General features: G+C 54.3%; 1 protein-coding gene, 1 long non-coding RNA gene and 1 other non-coding gene across 3 annotated transcripts in view; 2 read left to right on the top strand and 1 right to left on the bottom strand.

The window, feature by feature from the left end:
* The window catches only part of LOC144950758 (uncharacterized), a 7,239-nt gene extending 2,716 nt beyond the window's left edge, over positions 1–4,523 (top strand). The window contains exons 2-3 of the long non-coding RNA XR_013640400.1: positions 3,028–3,187; positions 4,506–4,523. This is a non-coding gene — a long non-coding RNA (uncharacterized LOC144950758). The remainder of the gene's footprint in view (positions 1–3,027; positions 3,188–4,505) is intronic.
* A 5,635-nt stretch (positions 4,524–10,158) lies between these two features.
* LOC144950711 (uncharacterized) lies at positions 10,159–18,326 on the bottom strand. Its single transcript, XM_078880783.1, has 3 exons — positions 16,791–18,326; positions 14,118–14,318; positions 10,159–13,186 (listed from the first exon to the last, which is right to left on the bottom strand). The coding sequence occupies exons 1-3, from the start codon at positions 18,123–18,125 to the stop codon at positions 13,088–13,090; spliced, it is 1,635 nt and encodes a 544-aa protein (XP_078736909.1). The 5' UTR covers positions 18,126–18,326; the 3' UTR covers positions 10,159–13,087.
* A 556-nt stretch (positions 18,327–18,882) lies between these two features.
* TRNAY-GUA (transfer RNA tyrosine (anticodon GUA)) lies at positions 18,883–18,968 on the top strand. The gene is given in 2 exon segments: positions 18,883–18,919; positions 18,933–18,968. It is a non-coding gene; the product is annotated as a tRNA-Tyr (tRNA).
* The last annotated feature ends 4,684 nt before the right edge of the window (positions 18,969–23,652 follow it).

Raw genomic sequence — 23,652 nt, forward strand, 5'->3', positions numbered from 1 at the left:
ACCGTAACCCTCCGTCTATTATTGGTTATCCACAATTAACCCCAAAAACCCCTCTATCAGGGATAACATTGGTCGTGAAAGCCATTCTACTAACGACGACGTGTCAAGCTGAATGGTTGATTGTCTGGGCGAGTGGGGTGTGTGTCGTCGTCGTTGTTATGACTTGCCGTGCGAACGGTCTTGAGTGTGTGTGGCCGACCTCCCGAGGGAAGTGAAGGTGAAGCGGCGAGCGACGCTCACGCACACAGCCCCACCTCGGCAGAGTCGTAGCGCTAGAGGGGTGACGAGGAGGTGGTGGCGGCGGTGGAGGCGGTGGCAGCGGTGGGCTCATCCGAGACGTCCGCGTGGCGGTGGTGGCGGTGGTGGCGGCGGTGGGCTCATCTGAGGTGGCGGTGGTGGCGGTGGTGGTGGTGGCGGTGGTGGCGGTGGTGGTGGTGGCGGTGGTGGCGGTGGTGGCGGTGGTGGCGGTGGTGGCGGCAGTGGAGGTGGTGGCGGGTGGTGGTGGTGGCGGTGGTGGCGGTGGTGGTGGTGGCGGTGGTGGTGGTGGTGGTGGTGGTGGCGGTGGTGGTGCTGCTGCTGTGGGGAGCGTCGTCTCAATCTCGCGGCCCAGCCGCAGGCTTCCAACTCGCGCTCGGCTGCTCGGGGTGCCGCCTGGCGTCTCTCCGCCACGTCCCGGTGGATCTCTCCGTAGATCTTTCCGTAGGGGCAGTTTGCCAAATGCGCAGTCCTCCACTCAAACGTCACGCGCGCGTTGACATCTTCTCCGAAAGAATGAGGAGAGAGTGAGCTTGTACATCGGAAAACAACGGTTCGGTTTCAACGTGCTTGGTTTTTTGTTCACTAGTTTCAAATCTTTACAAGGTGCTGAAAAAAATCTTTTAACACTTCTGAGAATTTCCAACAATACCACGATAAATGTGCCTCCGGGCTCTGGAGACAACCTGGAGAAGATTCCAGGCATGCTTTGACAATCATGGCGAACAAGTGGAGACTCTTTGACTCTCTGAAGCTATCAACTTACACTTGTTATCACGTTACAGTGTCGTATTATCCGTTATTCTTCCATTAAAAACGATAGTCCCATACAAGTGTAGTGACATCGTGGGATGTCAACGTGCAGTACCGGCCCTAGAGAGGCATGGCGTGCGGTGTAGCGACATTGTGTACACCACATGGTGTGGGTGCAGTACCGGCCCTAGAGGGGCACGGTGAGCGCTGATTGATCGCGCTGGATGGCACCACGCTTGGCGTGCAGTGCCAACCCCTACAGGACAGGGTGTGTGGGTGCCGGCCGAAGGAATGAGGTTACTAAAGGCCATGGCACTCTGGTTGACCCGAGCGGACACGTGACCAGTTAAGTCTACAGAGGGGCCCCAGGAGGGGGCTAGGGGTGGTCACGTGGTTGGGATCCAGATCCTTCCCGAGGATTCTGGAAGGTGGGCGTGGCCAAGGGCAGAGCCAGCCACGCCGCAGAGAATATAAGCCGGGTCTCCAGAGGGACCGGCGTTGTTGTTGTTGATCCTGAAGAAACCTTCGTCTACGATCTACGTTCAACGAGTGTCCAGCACGTGGCTGGACCCAAGCTGTTGGTCTCGGTCCGTAGTAGCAGTTGAATTAAAACAGGACCCTGCGGGGTGGGCTGGTAGGAATAATACTAATACCGGTACAGGGATATCGACTGGGTATAGAGGAAGTTAAAAAGAAAATGATTTGTGCATCGGGGTGTGAGCGATGACGTCCACACCCCCCTCCCCACTGACCCGCGCGCCCACAGAGCAAGGATTGCAACAGGCGATGTCATTGGCTGCGCCGGATGCGACGGCCATCTTGTTTAGTTCATTTAGTTCACGGATCGCAGGGGAGCGGGGGCCATCTTGTCGGACAGACGGACAATCGGACGGACGGACGGACACATTAATCTATTGGTGGTCTGGTCCACTTCGTTCCTACCAGTATGATGACCTCACCCTGCTGCTGCTGCTCTATTTAAGACCGGAAGCAACAGGAGAGCTTCTCCATTCTTGCCCGATGAAGCTGATTGTAATTACCAGCGAAACGTCGCGCTACTCAAATTTTAAAAATGCTGTTGATTCTCTCTTCAACACACCGGTGGGTTAAAGAAGTGAATTATTTTGTCCTTTGAAAAACGTGACACTTTTTTTACTCCATTGGAACCTCATTTGCCGGTAAAAACATTTGATAATTGTTTTTTTTACCCTTCTATCTGGCAACAAAACTGACACCTTTTTTTACAAGGAGTCATGTTTGCATAGACCACAATACCTGCAGTCATAATGCAAACAAAAAACATAACTCTGATAATGTATGCAAACATGACTCCTTGTAAAAAAAAAGGTGTCAGTTTTGTTGGCAGATAGAAGGGTTTAAAAAAAACAATTATCATATTTTTTACTGTTTGGCCGTGTCGGGTGGTGGAGGGTTACGACACATTTATAAATAACACGATCTGACCCAAAACCCGATATTGAGTAGCAGTTACGTTGTAATTAGTATAGCCAGCCTGGTGGTCACCACCACAGGTTGATATTCTGTTTAGGGGAAAGTTAACCCGTGTGTTGGGAGTTAAATAAAATGTGTTGCCTCCAAGTCTACGTCTACGACTCAGTTGAACTCACTGCCCAAGTGTTAGCATTGTTTCGATTTAAAGCTTTCGTGACTGCAGGGATTCATCTTCTTGGTTCTTTCGGTAAAGTCACGTAGAATGGAAATAATAAAATAATAAAAATAAAACATAATAAAATCATTCTCACGTTTCGGCTACAACCTGAAAGACGGTTGCTTGCGTTGTAGCCGAAACGTCGTGATAATTATTTGATTGTTTTATTTTATTATTTCCATTCTACGTGACTTTACCGAAAGAACCAATAAGATGTTAGCATTGTTTTTGAAGCACCCTGTTTATAAAACACCATGATGATTGGCGGAGCAAAGATTGAGTTGGACTCGCCATCGGCAAACCTTGTGGCCCTGGTGCCTTGTGCCCTGCGGGGCCGCTGTCGCCAGCAGGTGCCTCGCGGGGTTCGAGGGCCTCCGCTGTGACACCATGACGCTGGAGAAGCAGGGCCCAGCGGGGGCTCGTCCTGTCCACGGGCGCCACCGTCGCCATGGCTACGCTGGCGCTGCTGGCGCTGGCGGTCGTCGGCGTCGCGCTCTGCTGTGTGTGCAGGTGGGGGTGGGTGGGGGGGACGGGGGGGGGAAGGTGGGGGGGTGAGGGGGGGGGCAGGTTGGGGGGGGGCAGGTGGGGGGGAAGGTGGGGAGGGGGAAGGTGGGGGGAGGCAGGTGGGGGGGGGCAGGTTGGGGGGGGGCAGGTTGGGGGGGGCAGGTTGGGGGGGAAGGTGGGGGAGGGGGGGAGGAAGGTGGGGGGGGGGAAGGTGGGGGGGGGGCAGGTTGGGGGGGGGGGGGGAGGGGGGTGGGGGGGGGCAGGTGGGGGGGGGCAGGTGGGAGGGGGCAGGTGGGGGAGAGGGGGGGTGGTGGGGGCAGGTTGGGGGGGGGCAGGTTGGGGGTAGGGGTGGGGGGGGCAGGTTGGGGGGGGGGGGGCAGGTGGGGGAGGGGGGGGCAGGTTGGGGGGGGGGGGTGCTGGCTGTCGCCTGATGGTGCTGGTGGTGGTTGTTGCAATTACCGGCGAAACGTCACGGTACTCAAAGTCTTCGGTTCTTTCGCTAAAGTCACGTGATTGCAAATGACGCCGCGGGTTTAACTCTCCCACACTCAACCGGTGAGTGCCGAGCTAGTGACCAATTGGCCGCGTATTTGTTTACGCGACAAACCCCTCGCTGATTGGCTGCGTGTCGGGTGGTGGCGGAGGCGTTTACACGACGACACATTCGTATTTTACGCGTCCTAACCAAAGAAAATAAAACCTATTGTCGGTGATATTGGTCGCGAGAGCGATAGAATCGTACCCCCGACGAAATCACCCGTCAGAGATTTGCCACCCCCCATGTAACATGCAAGCGTCCGTGGCTTTTGACCAAAGGGCAATGTGTCGTTTGCCCACACATGGGCATCGTGGATCATTCATCGAGATCGTGATCCATCATAAACAAACACCAACGAGACCGCGTGATAACGTAATCGCAATTTTGCGGGGTAACCGCCCGTGCCGAGTCGTTTGCCAATCGATCCACGGAGCGAGTGGCGATGCGACCCAACCCCCCCCCCCCACATCATCGACTTGAACACGCGACACTTTTCCTATCGTTCAACCTCCCTGCTGCCCTTGGACTCGCAGAAACTCGCGTCTCGTCGCTGACCACAGCCAGCCCAGCCGCTCCGTCTACTACTTCTACGTCTTTCTTTTAATCAAAACCCTCCAGGCCTAGCTTGGCAACGGCGTCGAGATCGGTCTCATAGTCCCTCCATCCCCGCCTCTCACCTCCTTCCCTCCCCCCTTTGACCCCCCCCCCTCCCGTCCGACCCGCACTCGAAATCTTGGTGTCACTTTCCGACTCTTCGCTCTCTTGCTGCCGTTGGTGCGCCTGCAGCCACTCGCTTCTCTCCTGGAGTTCCCCGCCTCTGAACAACGTTCGTAGAGCCACCCCCCCCACACCGTGCCCCCCCACCACACCGTGCCCCCCCCTACCACTCCACCCACACCGTGCCCCCCCGACCCACCACACCGTGCCCCCCCCCACCACTCCACCCACACCGTGCCCCCCCCCCACTCCACCCCACACCGTTCCACCCCCCCACCACCACTCCACCCACACCGTGTCACCCCCCCACCCACCCGTGCCACCCCCCCCCCCACCACTCCACCCACACCGTGCCACCCCCCCCACCACTCCACCCACACCGTGCCCCCCCCCACCACTCCACCCACACCGTGCCACCATCTCCACTACTCCACCCACACCGTGCCACCCCCCCCCCACCACTCCACCCACACCGTGCCACCCCCCCCCACCACTCCACCCACACCGTGCCACCCCCCCACCACTCCACCCACACCGTGCCACATCTCCACCACTCCACCCACACCGTGCCACCATCTCCACCACTCCACCCCACACCGTGCCACCATCTCCACCACCACTCCACCCACACCGTGCCACCCCCCCCCACACCGTGCCACCATCTCCACTACTCCACCCACATCGTGCCACCATCTCCCACTACTCCACCCACACCGTGCCACCATCTGTAGTGTTCGTTTTCGTGGTTTTTATCGCACCGCAGACGACGACGTCCTCGCCCGCCGGCGCTGCCAGGAGTCTGCGATGATCCCAGCGAAGGGCGAAGCCGCGGGCGAGGAAGAGGCCAGCGACGCGCCCTTGGAAAAACGTGCCGGGGAATGGGGGGCTCTGGCTGCCCCCCACTCCTCTGAACGTTGCGCGTTCGCGGGGAGCGGTGGGTGCAGCAGTTAACGCGTCCCATCAACCCCAACGGTGGATTGCCGCTCGAGGTACGAGGGCGTTGTAGTAAACGTCATCGCGCTGGGAAGACAAAGGCGGCCTGGCGCGGTTGTCACAGTGTCGGCCTTCACCGGGTGCTCACTCGCTAACAGCACTTGCCCCCTAGAGTCCGTCAAGGCTACATCTCGGGTGGGGTACCTTTGTCTTTGTGTATGTCGATGTCGTGAAGATGAACGTTGCAGTGTGCGCGTGGTTTTTAACCCCGTGGTGAAATTTTTCGAAAAAAACCGGGATTTACTCGGAAACCGGGTCGTAGATTCCGCGCGTACCATCGTACATTGTACGCACGAACGCCGTGACATGTACAATGTATACACGGTGTCCCGTAAGCCTGGAATCGTAGGGGGGAAACGAAGTCGTTCATATTTCCCTGGACATTGTATCGATAAGACGTCGAGTGCCTGTGGCATCGCCAGCGAGAAGGCGCCATCTTGGATGTTGTTGTTTGATAAATCTCCGGGGTCACCATGGGAACCTCCTTTGCCAGTAAAAATATGATAATGGGTTGTTTACCCTTCTATCTGGCAACAAAACTGACACCTTTTTTTTTTTACAAGGAGTCATGTTTACATAGACCACAATACCTGCAGTCATAATGCAAACAAAAACCACAACTCTGATAATGTATGCACTGTCCTTGAAGTTGATTGGTCCACACCCGAGACAGCTTTCCTTAGAGCCTAGTCTCACTTGTGTTGGACCAGATGACGCCAAAAGGCGCACAACTCAAAGACAATGCACCATCAGAGTATGAGAGCTCGGGGTAAGCATTTACACCATTGGAACCTCATTTGCCAGTAAAAATATGATAATTGTTTTTTTACCCTTTTATCTGGCAACAAAACTGAAACCTTTTTTTACAAGGAGCCATGTTTGCAAAAAAAAACACAACTCTGATAATGTATGCACTGTCCTTGGGGTAACTTGAAGCGGAGAAAATTCGGAGCGTTGGAACATTTGCGGCAGCGCATTTACTGACGCACGTGACACAGTTCGTGACCCCCCCCCACCGAGACCATTCGCCGTGTTCTTGCCGCCCGTGCCTCTCGTCTGGAGTTGTGCGTCAGGACCAATGGTGGGCAGCACATTGAGCACGTCCTGTGAATGAGAGCGCCGTTGTTGCCTTTCTTGCATTCACTTCTCCGACGATGCCAGACTCATGTGGCCACGCTGCGTGTTCAGCGATCGCGACCTTTTGACTCTTGGGGAGAAGCGCCGGGCAAAGACGTCGCGGCCAACTCCACCAGGGGGCAACTCCAACAGGGGGCAACCCCAGAGGGCAACTCCAGGAGGCAACTCCACCAGGGGGCAACTCCACCAGAGGGCAACTCCACCAGAGGGCAACCAGAGAGGGCAACTCCACGGGGCAACTCCACCAGGGGGCAACTCCACCAGAGGGCAACTCCACCAGGGGGCAACTCCACCAGAGGGCAACTCCACCAGGGGGCAACTCCACCAGAGGGCAACCCCAGAGGGCAACTCCAGGAGGCAACTCCACCAGAGGGCAACTCCACCAGAGGGCAACTCCACCAGAGGGCAACTCCACCAGGGGGCAACTCCACCAGGGGGCAACTCCACCAGGGGGCAACTCCACCAGGGGGCAACTCCAGAGGGCAACTCCACCAGGGGGCAACTCCACCAGGGGGCAACTCCACCAGGGGGCAACTCCACCAGGGGGCAACTCCACCAGGGGGCAACTCCACCAGAGGGCAACTCCACCAGGGGGCAACTCCACCAGGGGGCAACTCCACCAGAGGGTAACCCCAGAAGGCAACTCCAGGAGGCAACTCCACCAGAGGGCAACTCCACCAGAGGGCAACTCCACCAGAGGGCAACTCCACCAGGGGGCAACTCCACCAGAGGGCAACTCCACCAGGGGGCAACTCCACCAGGGGGCAACTCCACCAGGGGGCAACTCCACCAGAGGGCAACTCCACCAGGGGGCAACTCCAGAGGGCAACTCCACCAGGGGGCAACTCCACCAGAGGGCAACCCCAGAGGGCAACTCCAGGAGGCAACTCCACCAGAGGGCAACTCCACCAGAGGGCAACTCCACCAGGGGGCAACTCCACCAGGGGGCAACTCCACCAGGGGGCAACTCCAGAGGGCAACTCCACCAGGGGGCAACTCCACCAGGGGGCAACTCCACCAGAGGGCAACTCCACCAGGGGGCAACTCCACCAGGGGTCAACTCCACCAGAGGGTAACCCCAGAAGGCAACTCCAGGAGGCAACTCCACCAGAGGGCAACTCCACCAGAGGGCAACTCCACCAGGGGGCAACTCCACCAGGGGGCAACTCCACCAGAGGGCAACTCCACCAGGGGGCAACTCCACCAGGGGGCAACTCCACCAGGGGGCAACTCCACCAGGGGGCAACTTCACCAGGGGGCAACTCCACCAGGGGGCAACTCCACCAGAGGGTAACCCCAGAAGGCAACTCCAGGAGGCAACTCCACCAGAGGGCAACTCCACCAGAGGGCAACTCCACCAGAGGGCAACTCCACCAGGGGGCAACTCCACCAGAGGGTAACCCCAGAAGGCAACTCCAGGAGGCAACTCCACGGGGCAACTGCAGACGGCAAACCTCACGGATTCTCATGCCGGCCCGGATGAACGCCACCGGGCCACTCGGCACAACTTTTGAGTTGAAAACCGCGGGGGGGGGGGGGGGCGGGAGAGGGGGCTCCGGCGAATTGTATCGAGAGAGAATCCTCGCCGTTTCATTTTTGGGTTTCGCTCTCCACCATCTTCGTGTCTAGTTTTGAAAGTTTGTAGCTTTGAAAGTTTGTAGCTTTTTAGTTTGTAAGTTTGTAGTTTTGTAAGTTGGCGTTTCAACCCGCCCGCCCGAGTAGACGACTCGCGTCCTCTCGCCTGCGCGTGTTTCCCCGACGACGATAGGTTTTGCATGTTCGCGGGTCCAGGGGCACGAGGCAAAGCGGTTCTCTGCTAGTGCACGCGCGTGCGCTGCGCGAATGCGGGGAGAAGCGGATGCCGATGGGCGCATCGCGACTGACCGACGCCGCAGCCGCGTCGAGCCTGCGTCGTTTTATTATTGGCGACGTTCTTAGCAGCACCGACAGGGTCCACGTTGAGCGAAAACAAAACAAACACAAAACGACGAACAAAATCGCAGCTCCTTGCAAACAGGACCCCGGAATTAAGAACGACAACGTTCCCGGCCGTCGCGATAAACTCGACGTCGGCTTGACGTGAAGGCACCTTCACGCGCCGTTGCGTATTCACCTTTTTCATCAGTAAACCGTCTTAGTGGACGTCACTGCCAAATGCCTTTGGACGGTCGTCGGCGACTATCGCGTGCCGAGTGGTGGACTCCACTGGCGCACGAGGGCGGCTCCTGGTCCGTCTGCTCCAGGCCTCACAGGGGATCTTGTCTTTGTCGGCCGGGATGATGAAGCCACCGGTCGCTCCCGATAGCGCGGCTCTAACCAGAGGGCGCCGTGGTAGCGTGGAGATGTTGACTGCCTCGCCTGGTATGCAGGTCGTGGGTTCGATCGCGACCCCGACGCCTGCTGCTGTATATTCGGAGTTTGCGTGTCTCTCTCTCTATCATCATCACGGTGGCTAGGAGATGTTGACTGCCTCGCCTGTTATGCAGGTCACGGGGTCGATCGCCTGCTGCTGTATATTTGGAGTTTGCGTGTCTCTCTCTCATCATCATCACGTTGGCTAGATGTTGACTGCCTCGCCTGGTATGCAGGAGGTCGTGGGTTCGATCGCGACCCCGACGCCTGCTGCTGTATGTTTGTAGTTTGCGTGTCTCTCTCCCCGTGGTCGCGTGGATTTTTCTCCACATTCAGAATCAACATCATGCGTTCATGGAGTAATTTGGCTGCTAGAATGTCCCACAGGATGAGCCACTTCATTTGCGATGTGCCAGGTCGCTTCTGAAAAAAAAGCTACATGGCTCACCCTGGGGGCCTTACAACTGGTAAAATTTTAAGAATAAAAGTTTATCTACGACAATTATCGTTACTGACAGATGCGTTTAAAAAGGCAAACATGATATTCTAGATTTGAAGTTTTCGTGACTGCAAGAATTCATACTCTAAGGTTTTTTCCGGTAAAGTCACGTAGGTAAAAAAAAAATAGAAATAAAATAAAAAATAGAAATAAAATAAAAATCGCGACGTTTCGGAGGCAACACAAGTTTCCGTCTTCAGGTGGAACCGTCACAGCACGATGGCTGTATCAAGTTAAGATAAGTCCCAAGAGACCCGACCAGTATATACAAGGTCCTCTCTTTACTTGATACAGCAATCGAGCTGTGACGGTTCCACCTGAAGACGGAAGCTTGTGTTGCCTCCGAAACGTCGTGATTTTTATTTTATTTCTATAATTTTTTTACCCACGTGACTTTACTGAAAAACCCTAAGAGTATGAACCACGAGATTGTTATTAAGACGATCCATGCGGCTGGGCCCAGATCACGAGACCGAACCTACACCGCCCCCCCCCCCCCCTTGTTCACCAGGACACCTGCAATGGCGTCATCAGTCGTCGCTGCCAACAAGGTCAAAGAGGTCAGAGGTCATCGATGGCAGCGACGTCATCAATGACACTGATAACCTCGATGACATCGATGTCAACGAGGTCATTGAGGTCATCGAGGTGAACGAGGTCATCAAGTTCACCACCCATCACCCACCCCCACCATCCACCTCCACCACAACCCCCACCACCACCACCCACCCACCCCCACAACCACCACCTTGGTGGTACAGGAGGGTGGTGGTACAGGCGGTGGAGGGGTGGTAGAGAGTGGTGGTACAGGTGGTGGAGGGTGGTGGTACAGGTGGTGAAGGAGGGTGGTGGTACAGGTGGTGGTGGAGGGTGGTTGTGGTAGAGGAGAGTGGTGATAAAGGTGGTACAGGAGGGTGGTGGTACAGGTGGCGGTGGAGGGTGGTGGTGGTACAGGAGAGTGGTGGTACAGGAGAGTGGTGGTACAGGTGGAGGAGGGTGGTGGTGGCACAGGGTGGCACACGTGCGCGCGACGGGCCGAACCGTCTCCACGCTCGCAATAAAAACGACTTGGGGTGGGGCTGCGCTGGTCGGAAAGCCAAAAACCCTCCACCACCCACACCTCCGATGAACGATGTTGGCTACGTACGGTTCGGCACACACAGCCACACAGAGTACATCCAAGAGCAGTTCAACACACACACACAGACACATACACACAGACACACACACACACACAGACAGACACACACAGACACACACACACACACAGGTACCGCCCCCAGACTCACAAAGCCAGAAGTAACGCGGCCGTGATCGCGACACGGAGCGCGCGGGCCTGGCGGCAGCGGAGCGAGCGAGCGTGCGGTCCCCGTGAGGGCGCCACGGTGGCTAGGAGATGTTACCGACCTCGCCTGGCATGCAGGAGGTCGTATTCTTAGGTTTTTTCGGTAAATTCACGTAGGTAAAAAATTAATAAAAGTCAAATAAAATGTTTACTTTTATTAATTTTAATGTTTTACCTACGTGACTTTACCGAAAAAACCTAAGAATATGAATCATTGCAGTCACGAAAGCTTAAAACCTAGAATTAGATACAGGAGGTCGCTTGTGGGTTTGATTCCGACTCCTGACAATAACTTTTAAAATGTTCGAGTTTGCGATGTCTCTCTTTCTCTCTCTCGCCGTGGTGGCCGCGTGGATTTTTCCCAACGGGTTCCCTCCGGTTTTGTCCCCTCCACATTTAAAATCAACGTCGTGCGTTTAGAGCAATTTGTCTGCTACTAAAAAAGTCCACGCCGCGCGAGTCTGCGTGTTACATTTACTCTGGGAGTTGAAAGAATAAATGACGATTTGTAAAATAAAACATTTCATTTTAAAATATTACTCGCGTGAGCAAAACGTGTTGTCATACACCCTCCGCCGCCCGACACAGCCAACGAATAACGTTGGAGCGCGATGATCATCCGTGCCAATGTACGACTGCCCTTCAGTATGTCGGACAGCGATCCACACACACACTGGACACGTGGCTAGTCCGACGTTTCGCTGTTAGTTACAAGCAGCATAATCAGGCAGTGGCCAAGATTGTGAATAACGTCCTGACCCAACAATTCTAAGAATCATCAAATTTGGATGGCGACCACCAATTTAGAAAATACGCGTTCAGGGTTATTTGGCTGCTGCTATACATTTCAGCATGATGATGGTGATGATGGTGATGATGGTGACGATGGTGACGATGGTGGTGATGATGGTGGTGGTGGTGGTGATGATGGTGACGATGGTGAAGATGGTGGTGATGGTGATGATGATGGTGGTGATGATGGTGGTGATGATGGTGATGGTGACGATGTTGACGATGGTGACGATGGTGGTGATGATGGTGGTGACGATGATGGTGAGGATGGTGATGATGGTGATGATGGTGGTGATGATGATGGTGAGGATGGTGATGATGGTGATGATGGTGGTGATGATGGTGATGGTGGTGATGGTGGTGATGATGGTGATGATGGTGATGATGATGGTGATGATGGTGGTGATGATGGTGGTGATGGTGATAAGCCAACTTCGTTGAGCTATCATTTGTGATTGCCAGGTCGCTTCTAAGGACGAGCTAAATCGCAGCTCAGTGGGACCTTACCTGGGAAAATAAAATAATTTAGTTTTCGTTAAACAGTTAACTACCTCGCCTGGTCTAAAGGAGATCGGAGACTCGATCCCGACCCTGACGCCTGCTGCTGTATATTTGGAGTTTGCGTGTCTCTCTCTCATCATCATCATCACGGTGGCTAGGAGATGTTAACTACCTCGCCTGGTGCGCAGGAGGTCGTGGGTTCGATCCCGACCCTGACGCCTGGTGCTGTATATTTGGAGTTTGCGTGTCTCTCTCTCTCCCCGTGGTCGCGTGGACTTTTCTCCGGGTTCCTCTGGTGTTTCCCTCCCCATTTAGAACCAACTTCACGCAGTCGCAGGATGTGGCTGCTGCTGCGGCCTTTAAATCCCACTTGATGATGAGCCCACATTAGTTGAGCGATCATTGTTGATGGGCAGGGTCGCGTCTGAGCTACGTCGCAGCTGAGCCGGGGGCCCTTACCTGGTAAAATAAAGATAGTTTAGTTTTTTTAAGTAAAAATTATGTTTATTAGTTTAGTTCCACCTCTCCCGATCCACAACCGCGATGAACGCGGAAAGGGATCGGCATCCAGGATGCCGTGGGGGGGCACGTCATCGGTGCTGGCCTGGTGGTTGTTGTTGTTGTGGCTGTTGTTGTCGTCGCTGTTGTAGTGGTTGATATTGTGGTTGTGGTGGTTGCTGTGGTGGTTGTCATGGTTGTTGTGGTGGTTGTCATGGTTGTTGTGGTTGTTGTTTTTGTGGTTGTTGTTGTTGTTATTGGTTTCTAATGGGGGGCTAACGCAGAGGGAGCGTGACCACAACTCCATTCCACCCCCTTCTCTTTCCTGGTCTCTCATGATGGGGGGAGGAGGTGGGGGGGAGGTACGACGGGGGCCGTCGCCGTGACGACGACGGGGGCCGTCGCCGTGACGACGACGGGGGCCGTCGCCGTGACGACGACGGGGGCCGTCGCCGTGACGACGACGGGGGCCGTCGCCGTGACGACGACGGGGGCCGTTGCCGTGACGATAACGGGGGCCGTCGAAGTGGCGGCTCAGGGAGCGGCGGTGGCTCCCAGCTGAGACTCCACGAGGCGGTACAGCTCCATGGTGGCTCGCGCGTCCTCCACCGACGAGTGGCCGTGCCTGCCCACCTGCGTGCCGACACGGCCGCACGCACACACGGTGAGCGGCAGTGGTGAGCGGGGAGTGAGCGTGGCGATGGTTAGGTCGGTTTGCAGGCGAACGAGCGAGGTGAGCGAGTGAGGTGGACCGTCGGTGAGCGAGTGCGGTGAGCTAGTGAGGTGAGCGAGCGAGGCGAGCGAGCGTGGTGGACTGTAGGTGAGCGAGTGAGGTGAGCTAGTGAGGTGAGCGAGTGCGGTGAGCGAGTGAGGTGAGCGAGCGAGGTGGACCGTCGGTGAGCTAGTGAGGCGAGTGAGCGAGGTGAGCGAGTGAGGTGAGCGAGCGTGGTGGACCGTCGGTGAGCAAGCGACCGGCTGCGTGGGTGGACGGCGACATGAGCAGTGCCGGTGGATCGTTAGCCGGGTGATCGAGCGAGCCAGCGGATGAGCCAGAGAGTGAGCAAGCAGATGAGCGAGCGGATAAATGAGCGAGCAAGAGGTTGAGAGAGCGAGCAAGCAGATGAGCGAGTAAGCGAAAGAGCGAGCGAGTAAGTTGATGAGCGAGCTAGTAAACAAGTGGATGAGTGAGCGAGTAAGATGAGGAGCGAGCGAGCGGATGATGGAGCGAGTGGAGGAGCGAGTGAGCAAGGAGGAGCAAATGTATAAGCAAGCGAATAAACAAGTCGATGAGCGAGTAAGTGGATGAGCGAGCGAATCAGCGGATGAGGGAGCGGAGGAGCGAGCGAGTGGATGAGTGAGCAAGTGGAGGCGAGAGCGAGCAAAAGGACGAGCGAGCAAGTACGCAAGCGAGCAAATGGATGAGTGAGTAAGCAAGTGGATGAACAAGTGAGCAAGTGGATGAGCGAGCGGATGAGCGAGCGGATGAGTGAGCAAGCGGATGAGCGCGCGGATGAGCGAGCGGATGAGCGAGCGGATGAGTGAGCGAGCGGGCGAGTGTCCATGCCTGGATGTCGCGGTAGAGCAGCAGCTTGGTGAGGCGCTTGAGCGAGGCGGGCTGGCCGAGCGGCAGGCCCGCCCGACGCCGCAGCTCCACCAGCGAGGCGGTGTCGCGCGTGCGCTCCGTCGGGTGCACGTAGCCCAGCGCGCGGAAGTCGTTGGCGATCGAGTGGCCCACCACCACCTTGTTGTGCAGCAGCTGCACAATCTGCGTGGTACAGCAGGGGGAGGGGGGTGGTGGTACTTGAGGGTGGTGGTACAGCGGGAGGAGGGTGGTGGTGGTGGTACAGGGGGAGGGTGGTGGTGGTACAGGGGGAGGAGGGTGGTGGTGGTACAGGGGGAGGGTGGTGGTGGTACAGGGGGAGGAGGGTGGTGGTGGTACAGGGGGAGGGTGGTGGTGGTACAGGGGGAGGGTGGTGGTGGTACAGGGTGGTGGTGGTACAGGGGGAGGGTGGTGGTGGTACAGGGTGGTGGTGGTACAGGGGGAGGGTGGTGGTACAGGGTGGTGGTGGTACAGGGGGAGGGTCGTGGTGGTACAGGGTGGTGGTGGTACAGGGTGGTGGTGGTACAGGGTGGTGGTGGTACAGGGTGGCGGTGGTACAGGGGGAGGGTGGTGGTACAGGGGGAGGGTGGTGGTACAGGGTGGTGGTGGTACAGGGGGAGGGTCGTGGTGGTACAGGGTAGTGGTGGTACAGGGTGGTGGTGGTACAGGGTGGTGGTGGTACAGGGTGGTGGTGGTACAGGGTGGCGGTGGTACAGGGGGAGGGTGGTGGTACAGGGGGAGGGGGGTGGTGGTACAGGGGGAGGGTGGTGGTGGTACAGGGGGAGGGTGGTGGTACAGGGTGGTGGTACAGGGTGGTGGTGGTACAGGAGGGTGGTGGTGGTACAGGGTGGTGGTGGTACAGGGGAAGGGTGGTGGTGGTACAGGGGGAGGGTGGTGGTGGTACAGGGGGAGGGTGGTGGTGGTACAGGGGGAGGAGGGTGGTGGTGGTACAGGAGGGTGGTGGTACAGGGGGAGGGTGGTGGTGGTGGTACAGGGTGGTGGTGGTACAGGGTGGTGGTACAGGGGGAGGGGGATGGTACAGGGTGGTGGTGGTACAGGTTGGTGGTGGTGGTACAGGGTGGTGGTGGTACAGCAGGAGGGTGGCACACGCGCCTGACAGGCCGAACGGGATCCAGGCTCGTGATTATTATATTTTGGGCAAGGCCGCACGGTTGGAGTTGAAAGCCAAAAACTGCTCGTCGTTGTAAAAACCCTCCACCACCCGTTTACTCAACTTAACTATTTTGTTTTTGTTTACGAGACAAACCTCACTAATTGGCTGTTGGGCGGTGGTTGTGGGTTAACAGCACATTTATATTTAAGTGATCTAACTCGCTTCCCCCCCTAAAAAAACAAACAAGCCTTTATCATGAACCTTGTGATAATGGGTGTCTAATTCGGAGGTTGAACATCTTAAAACGCCTCCTATATTATAGTACGGGCAGGCATCCACTTACGAACGCCCCGTACGTACTATTTCGTAACACTGACCGTATGGGCATTTAAAGAGCACATGATTGTGCCCCCGACCTACGAATGGGTCTCAGGAACTAATTAGGTTCATAACCCTGTCCCGTACTTACGAACGCCCCGGCGTACGTACGAACCAGTTTCCATAAAATGTTGAAAAAAATAACGTTGACTCAAAAAAGGTGTCACGTGCAAACGTACACTATTTCTTTTCAATGATGAGTTCAACAATGCCTTCCTTTTGTTGTTGAACCGTAACATGTTTCACAACACCGACCGCGTGGGCATTTAAACACAGTGCACTATAGTGCAATTGTCTTCCTGACTTACAAACCCGTTCACGTACGAACGGCCCTCAGGAACGAATTGTGTTCGTAAGCCGAAGACTGCCCTATGATAGTACCTTGAGTCTTCGACTTATGAGCGCCCTGTACGTACGAGCCAGCTTTCCGTGAAATATAACAAAATAACATTTACTCAAACCATGTTACATGCAAATCAACAATATCTCTTCTCAATTATGAGTTCAACAAAGTTTTACGTTTTGTTTCTGGTGAACCGTAACACATTTCACAACACCGACCCTAAAATACGGTGCATTATTGTGTTTCGATTTACAAACGGGCTCTTCAGGAATGCAGTGTTCCGAACCAAAGAACCACCCTATTGAGTTCCCAACTTACGAAGCGGATCCGACTTACGAACGGATCACCACGAACGAATTGTGTTCAGAACCCGAGGAATGTCATATTGGTTCCCGACTTATGAACATGTTCCGACTTACGAACGGATCATCATTAACGAATTGTTCGGAACCCGAGGAATGTCATATTGGTTCTCGACTTACGAAGGTGTTCGACTTACGAACGATTCTCCGGAACGAATTGTGTTCGGAACCCGAGGACCATCATATTGGTTCCCGACTTACGAACGGGTCTCCGGAACAAATTGTGTTCGGAACCCGAGGACTATCATAGTGTTCCCGACTTACGAACGGGTCTCAGGAACGAATTGTGTTCGTAAGCCCGTATAGATTTTCTTTATTTTTCGAAGCGACCAGGCCATTGGTAGGGGGGGGGGGGGGGCGACGAACTGGTTGACCAAAGCATTCTTAGAGGATGGATGGATGGTTGAGTAAAAACAATAAAAATTTTTTTTAAAAATCACCTCTTTTTGTGCCGCTCGAAACGGAGTGGCGTCTCGCATGTGGCTGGGCCGGATGCCGCTCCACCTGGTCCTGTAGTCGGTCACGGGCTCCTCTGGGCGCACGTAGCCGTCGTACAGCACCGAGCCGTGGTAGTCCACCACGCTGCAGCGCGCCAGCGCGCCCCGGCACCCGCCGGGACCCAGACCCACCATCTCGCAGTCGACGGCCACCAGCTTGTGCGGCGGTGGCATCACGGCGCGTACTGCTGCTCGAGGGAGGTTATTGTCAATGACAACATTGTTGTTGGTGGTGGTGGTGGTAGTAGTGGTGGTGGGATCTTCAGAACTTCCTGCAACAGCCGAGGGACATTGTTGTGGCTGTTCGAGTTCGTTCGTGGCGGTGGTGGTGAAATTGGTGGTGGCGGTGGTATTGGCGGTGGCGGTGAAATTGGTGGTGGCGGTGAAATTGGTGGTGGCGGTGGTGGTATTTGTGGTATTGGCGGTGATATTGGTGGTGGTATTTGTGGTATTGGCGGTGATATTGGTGGTGGCCATTGGGAACCCAGAGCGGTGCTCGGCCAAGCGGCTGGCCGACCCCATCACGTGGGCCCTGCGCTTGGATCGAGCCCTGACGCGTCGGCTCGTCGTGCCGGGAGTTGTGTCGAGGCCCCACGGCCTCTCCGCTGGGCCCGCCTTGGCCCGGCGCTCCTCGTGGTGGCCACGGCGAGGGCCTGGGCCGCTGTCGGTGGCCCGGCCTGGGCCGTCGAGTCGCCGGCCCCGCTGAGCGAAGGCCGCCGTGGGGACCCCAGGCCTCGTCAGGGCCGCGTCTGGCCCGGAGTCCCGGCCCTGCAGGTCGACTTCCTCGCTCCAGGAGCTCTCAAGGCCGCCGCCACCACTACCACTACTACCACTACCGCCACTACCTCCACCACCACTACCACCTCCACCACCACCACCCGTCTGGAACCTCTCGCCACCACCACTGCCACCACCACTACCTCCACTGTCCGTCTGGATCCTCTCGCCACCGTCACCATCACGACCACCACCACCGGCACGCATCAGCTGCTGTTGTTGTTGCTGCTGCTGCCCCTGTTGTTGCTGTTGCCTCTCCGTCTCCAGCTGCCTCCTCCGGCCCACGATGCGCCGCATCTTGGCGCTCTGCCCGCGGGACTTCTTCTTCGTCTTCTTCTTCTTGGCCGCGCTCGTGGCGGACTGCAGCAGCAGCAGAGCGACGCGCGAGGCCCACGAGGTCGGGTCGGCTGATGGCGGCGGCGGCTTGCGAGACAGGAACTCGCTGGAGCTGTCGCAGCCGTAGAAGAGACCGCTGCTGCTGGTGGTGCCCTGGGTCGGCATGGGGATCAGCTGCGATGGGGAGGAGGTGTAGGGGGTTGGGGGGAGCCGGGGTCCGTTGGAGCTGGAGAGGGGTCGGGTTCATCCAAACTACCGAGCCAGCGGCAGCAGGGCGAGTGGGAGTCTCCGCTGAGGGTTAAGATGGGGAGGAGGGGGGGGTCCTCTCTTATAGGGGGTTCTCTAGGGGGGCCCTCTACTCGGGGGGTCTCTACTCGGGGGTCCTCTGCTAGGGATGTCGCTGTAAAGGGGGTCAGGAGAGGGGGGGGAGAGAGGGGAGAGAGGGGAGACCGCGACCGACCCGGGCCGCACACCGACTGCGAGGAGGGACCACGCGGCGCCGGCTCTGCCATTTCGTAAAAAAAAAAATTGGACCCGAAGCTCGCGCGGACATCTTGGGTAGGGGGAGGCCCTCGGGGGGGAGGCGGCGACGCGGCCCCTCCCCCTCGCCCCCTCCTCCCCCTCTCTCGTCTCCACTCCCCCGCGTGTCCTTCACTAAGATGGCAGGCGAGTCGCCACTGCCGCGGCGGTGATGACGTGGCGCCAAGCCGCCCATCAGCACGGCTCTTTGTGGAGATTAAAGGGCGATGGGGTAAAACAACGGGTGGCTGTTCAACAACGCCAGCGAACAAAGACTCTGTTCGGCAACGATCACAATTAATGTATACTAAAAATGTAAATCGATGACGGCGAAACCTGTGAGTGGTGACGTCGAGGGTGGTTGGGTTTAAGTAGGGAGTGTAGGGCGGCAACAGTCGTGGCGCCTTCGATAGCTCAGTTGGTAGAGCGGAGGACTGTAGAGGAAGTGCCGAGATCCTTAGGTCGCTGGTTCGACTCCGGCTCGAAGGAGGCTTTATTTTTATAAGAATTTTTTTTTCAAATTTTCTAAAAAAAAACAATGTATGTGTATTCTTTCTTCCTTTAAGTATATGTAGCTAAAATTAATATGTTTCAATTTTTCTTTTACCGAACGAACACTAAACTATGGCCCAGGGAAGAGCTGGGTTGGGGTCTGTCGCCATGGGAAAGGGAGAGGTGTGGACCGTTACCACTCAACACGTGGCCGCCACGACCCTGATCACGACAAGCGGATCGATGAACGGACGAACGAGATCGAAAACTTTTTTCCCCAGGAGATGCAGAGATCCTGAGGTCGCTGGTTTGACTACAGCTCAAAGAATGCAAATATTTTAATACAAGTTTTCCCAATTATTTAACAAAGCTTAATTGAGTCTTTCATCCTCAAAGTGAATGTAACTAAAACGAAACTAAACATTTTTTTTTACTTTACCAAACTAAAATAAAAAACATTTTAAACATTTTTTCCCCAGGTCAAGCCCCACTGAGCCATGTAGTTTATTTCAGAAGTGACACGACCATCATGAATGATCGTTCAACGAAGTGTGGCATGTCATCATCGTGTGGGATTTATAGCAGCCAATTCATCTGAACGCACGTTGATTCTCAATGCGGAGGGAAAACTAAACTATTACTATTATTTTATTAAACGCTTTCATTTAACTCACTCTGTCTGTTGTTGTATCCTCAAATCTTGTAACTCAAATTTAACCCACTTGCCAATGTGGTATCGACTGCAAACTTGGTATACTTATGTCATACTGATGACAATACTATATTCTATCATAACAAAATAAAAAAAACATTAAAAATATATTTTTTATATGTTATGTTTCGGCTTGGCTCTTATTGTCCACGGTAAACTGACGTTGGCTGTAAATCACCACGCTCCATTACCTTATGGCAAGCCTCGCGGCCACTTCCTGGAGTCGTGGAGTTTTTCCATTGCTAGTACGGTACATTTCATTAAAGCGTGTTTTTACAATTTTTAAAAAAATATTACTTGTTTATTTTGCCAGGTAAGGCCCCACTGGGCCACGTACTTATTTTTCAGAAGCAACGTCGCTGTCACAAGTTATAGCTCAACGAAGTGGGGCTCATCATCATCATCGTCGTCATCATCGTCGTCGTCGTCGTGTGGAAATGTATAGCAACAGCCAAATAATCATTTTGTCTAAATTGTTCTCGCCATACTTGCTTTAGTTGCCGACCCCAGTTCTATGGCTTTGCATGGGCACAGTCGATCAATGTATATGGATCTCTATGAGTGTCTATGCATCTCTATGGGCCTCTATGTATCTCTATGGGTCTCTATGTATCTCTATGGGTCTCTATGTATCTCTATGGGCATCTATGTATCTCTATGGGTCTCTATGTGTCTCTTTGTATCTCTATGTATCTCAATGGGTCTCTATGTATCTCTATGTATCTCTATGGGTCTCTATGTATCTCTATGGGTCTCTATGTCTCTTTGTATCTCTATGTATCTCTATGGGTCTCTATTTATCTCTATGTATCTCTATGGGTCTCTATGTATCTCTATGGGTCTCTTTCTCTATGGGCATCTATGTATCTCTATGGGTCTCTATGGGTCTCTATGTATCTCTATGAGACATGTGACGTCACATCAAAATTCGTATTTTATAGAAGCGTCGTTCATGCAAATTGATCCCACAACGCTGCACGATCAAGTTTTGTACACAGATACAAAAAATAACCCCCCCTACTATTTACCAAATGTAAAAACATTAATGCATAAATTACAAGGTAAAAATTAACCCGTAAAAACAAAGTGTTTCACTATAAATCCTTTATATGCGTGGCGGCTAGAGTCCTCTCGTCCTCTGGCTTGAGATGGCTGCCACCTATGGGTCAGATTGCCTGCCACCATTAAGCAATTGGTAATTAAATATAATTTATTTTATCCTCAAAAGTGTAAAATTTAGGAATTTTTTTCACCAAAATCAATTGTCACGCACAACGAGTCTGTGTGCAAAATGTCAGCTCGATTGGATCACGGAAAGTGGGTTAAAAAACGACTGAAAGATTTGCACGGTCGTAAGCGCGCAATCAAGCAAGCGAACTTAATATAAAGGATTTAAAAAAAAACATATACACGTGCAACAACAACAAAAAATCTCAGAGAAAATACGTTTAAATAAATAAATAAAATCTGTTCGGTCACTATACCCCCAGACCACAATCCCAACATTTCGCCGGATTTTGGCGAATCATCACTGGAGTCGTGGTGGTGGAGTGGCCACAAAGTTAAGAACCAGTTGGACAATAACGTAAAGGCATATCTTCCAGCGCATGCCAGCACAAACAAAGAGTCACTTAGTTCAGATTATAACAAGCTAATTGACTTGTCGGATGTGTAGCATTGCTGTTGAGTGCGTGGTCTTTGATGGCTGATGGTGTTTTATTTTAGAGGTAACAGCAGGCGGCGCTAACAGCGTTGGCATTCCCTCCCGCCGGATACTTTTTTAAACAGCGAAATCAGTCCGTGCAGAATTTGGTTCTGTCTCCACACACACCACGCACACACACACACGAAGCAAATGCTTGGACGGTAGTCCACAGGCCTGTCGAGTTTCCCGACCGATAGTATCCAGCAGCATGTGTTAATAAATCAAACTCTCTCTGCCGGGTTTGGCCCCCTGAGTCTCATCTCTGAGATTGAAACAAATATTCTAATTAGTGCCCCCCTCCCGCACCTCCGATTAGTGTGGTTGGCTATGTACGGTGCAAAAGAAGTTCAACATACATAATGTAGTGTATAGTGTAGTTGTGTATTGTTTAGTTTGTTGTCGTTCCCCCGCACCTCCGATTAGCACGGTTGGCTACGTACGGTGCGAAAGAAGTTCAATATACACAGTGTAGTGTATAGTGTAATGTATATAGTGTAGTTGTGTATTGTGAGTAGTTTGTTGTCCTTCCCCTGCATCTTCTATTAGCGCATTTGACTACGTACAGTACGAAAGAGTTCAACATACATAGTGTAGTGCAGGGCGGAGGAGCTGGGGCAAGGGTCACGGAAGACGTCATCGGGAGGCCCCGGGCCACGGACGGGTACCGGTGCGTGGCCTGTTAGGAACCGGGCCGCACAGCAGCAGGTGAGAGCGGTGAGTCCGTGCGTGGCCCGCCCCCATTATTTTATTTACCACTTCGTCCGCGCCTCTTTCCCGCACCGCGCACTTGTCCCAGTCACAGATTTGGTAAGCCCACAAGCTGATCCTAGCTAAAATGAGTTTTAACAAAGCGTCGCTGGAGAGCTTCTTTGAAAGAGGAAAAACCCAATGATAAACCCCCCCCTCCCCCCCCCGGTCCGTGAAAAAATTGTCTTCCACGAAACCGGTCCCTGGTGCCAAAAGGTTTGGGACCGCTGCTGTAGTGGGTTCGAGAAGGGAGGCGCGGCCAGGGTGGAGCCAGGCCGCGCCGAGTGGAATAAAAGCAGCGGAGAGCGGGAGCTCGGGGCTGCCGGTTCTGGGAGTGGACTCATCCCGTCGTCGCTGTCGTCGTCACCGACTTCGCCGCCTTCACCCGATAATTGCGCGGCCGGACAGTCGTTGGCTGTCTCGGTCGACGCCGTCGGTGCAACGCGGTCAGGGTCGTGTCTAGGCCGGGCTGTACGGCAACGTGGTCGAGAGAGGAGGCGATCCGTGTGAGAATGGCCGAGTTGGTGTAAATGAAGAGGTGCCTCCTGCAACTACCTCGTCTCCGACTGAGTGTGCGCTACGCACACACACCGAGGACACTACACATGTGAAAAGAGAAAGATATGTAATATGTACTTCTGTTGATGTGTAAACTCCTTTGTCAAGGCGCTCTTCTCCTCCCACCCAGCTTAAAATACGCTGCCAAGCTTAGCAGTTTTCATTGGAGCGCTGTCTTTCAGACAGCTCTGTCTTCACCTGAGGAGGGCTGCTTGTGTTGTGGCCGAAACGTCGTGAGAATTAAATTGTATGTTTTATTTTTATTATTTTATTTTTTCCCTATTACGTGACTTTACCGAAAGAACCAAGAAGATGTAATATGTATTTATTACCTATATACAGGGCGCTTCAAATGTTTTTAACACTTCTGAGAATTTGCAACAACACCACAAGAAATGTGCCTCTGGGCTCTGGAGACCACCTGGAGAAGATTCCAGGCACGCGTTGACAATGATGGCGAACAAGTGGAGACTCTTTGACTTTTTGAAGCTATTAACATACAAATTGTTATCATGTTACAGTGTATTTTCCGTTCTTTTTCCATTAAAAACGTGGGTGAGTGTGGGTGGGCAGGTGAGTGAGTGTGGGTGTATGTCAGGATCTGGGTGGGTGTGCACTATTAAATCGAGATCGAAAACTTTTAAGAACTGCTTGTTGTGTTTAGTTTGTCCTTCCCAAGCACCTCCGATTAGCGCGGTTGGCTACGTACGGTGCGAAAGAAGTTCAACATACATACACATACTAACCCACCCACTATCCCACCCACTCACTCTCAGCCAACACACCCACACTCACTCACTCACCCACCCACTCTCTCCCAACCCACTCACTCTCACCCACCCACTCGCACCCAACCCACTCACTCTCACCCACTCACTCTCACCCAACACACCCACACTCACTCACCCAACCCACTCTCACCCAACCCACTCACTCTCACCCACCCACTCTCACCCAAC

The sequence above is a fragment of the Lampetra fluviatilis genome, chromosome 59, assembly GCF_964198595.1.
Source record: "Lampetra fluviatilis chromosome 59, kcLamFluv1.1, whole genome shotgun sequence".
In the NCBI taxonomy this organism is placed as follows: Eukaryota; Metazoa; Chordata; class Hyperoartia; order Petromyzontiformes; family Petromyzontidae; genus Lampetra; species Lampetra fluviatilis.

Coding starts and splice junctions, on each gene's coding strand:
- LOC144950711 (XM_078880783.1), bottom strand. CDS start 18,125: ATGCCGACCCAGGGCACCACCAGCAGCAGCGGTCTCTTCTACGGCTGC. Junction 14,319..16,790: donor TTCGAGCGGCACAAAAAGAG/GTGATTTTTAAA, acceptor TGTACCACGCAG/ATTGTGCAGCTGCTGCACAA. Junction 13,187..14,117: donor TGCTCTACCGCGACATCCAG/GCATGGACACTC, acceptor GTCGGCACGCAG/GTGGGCAGGCACGGCCACTC.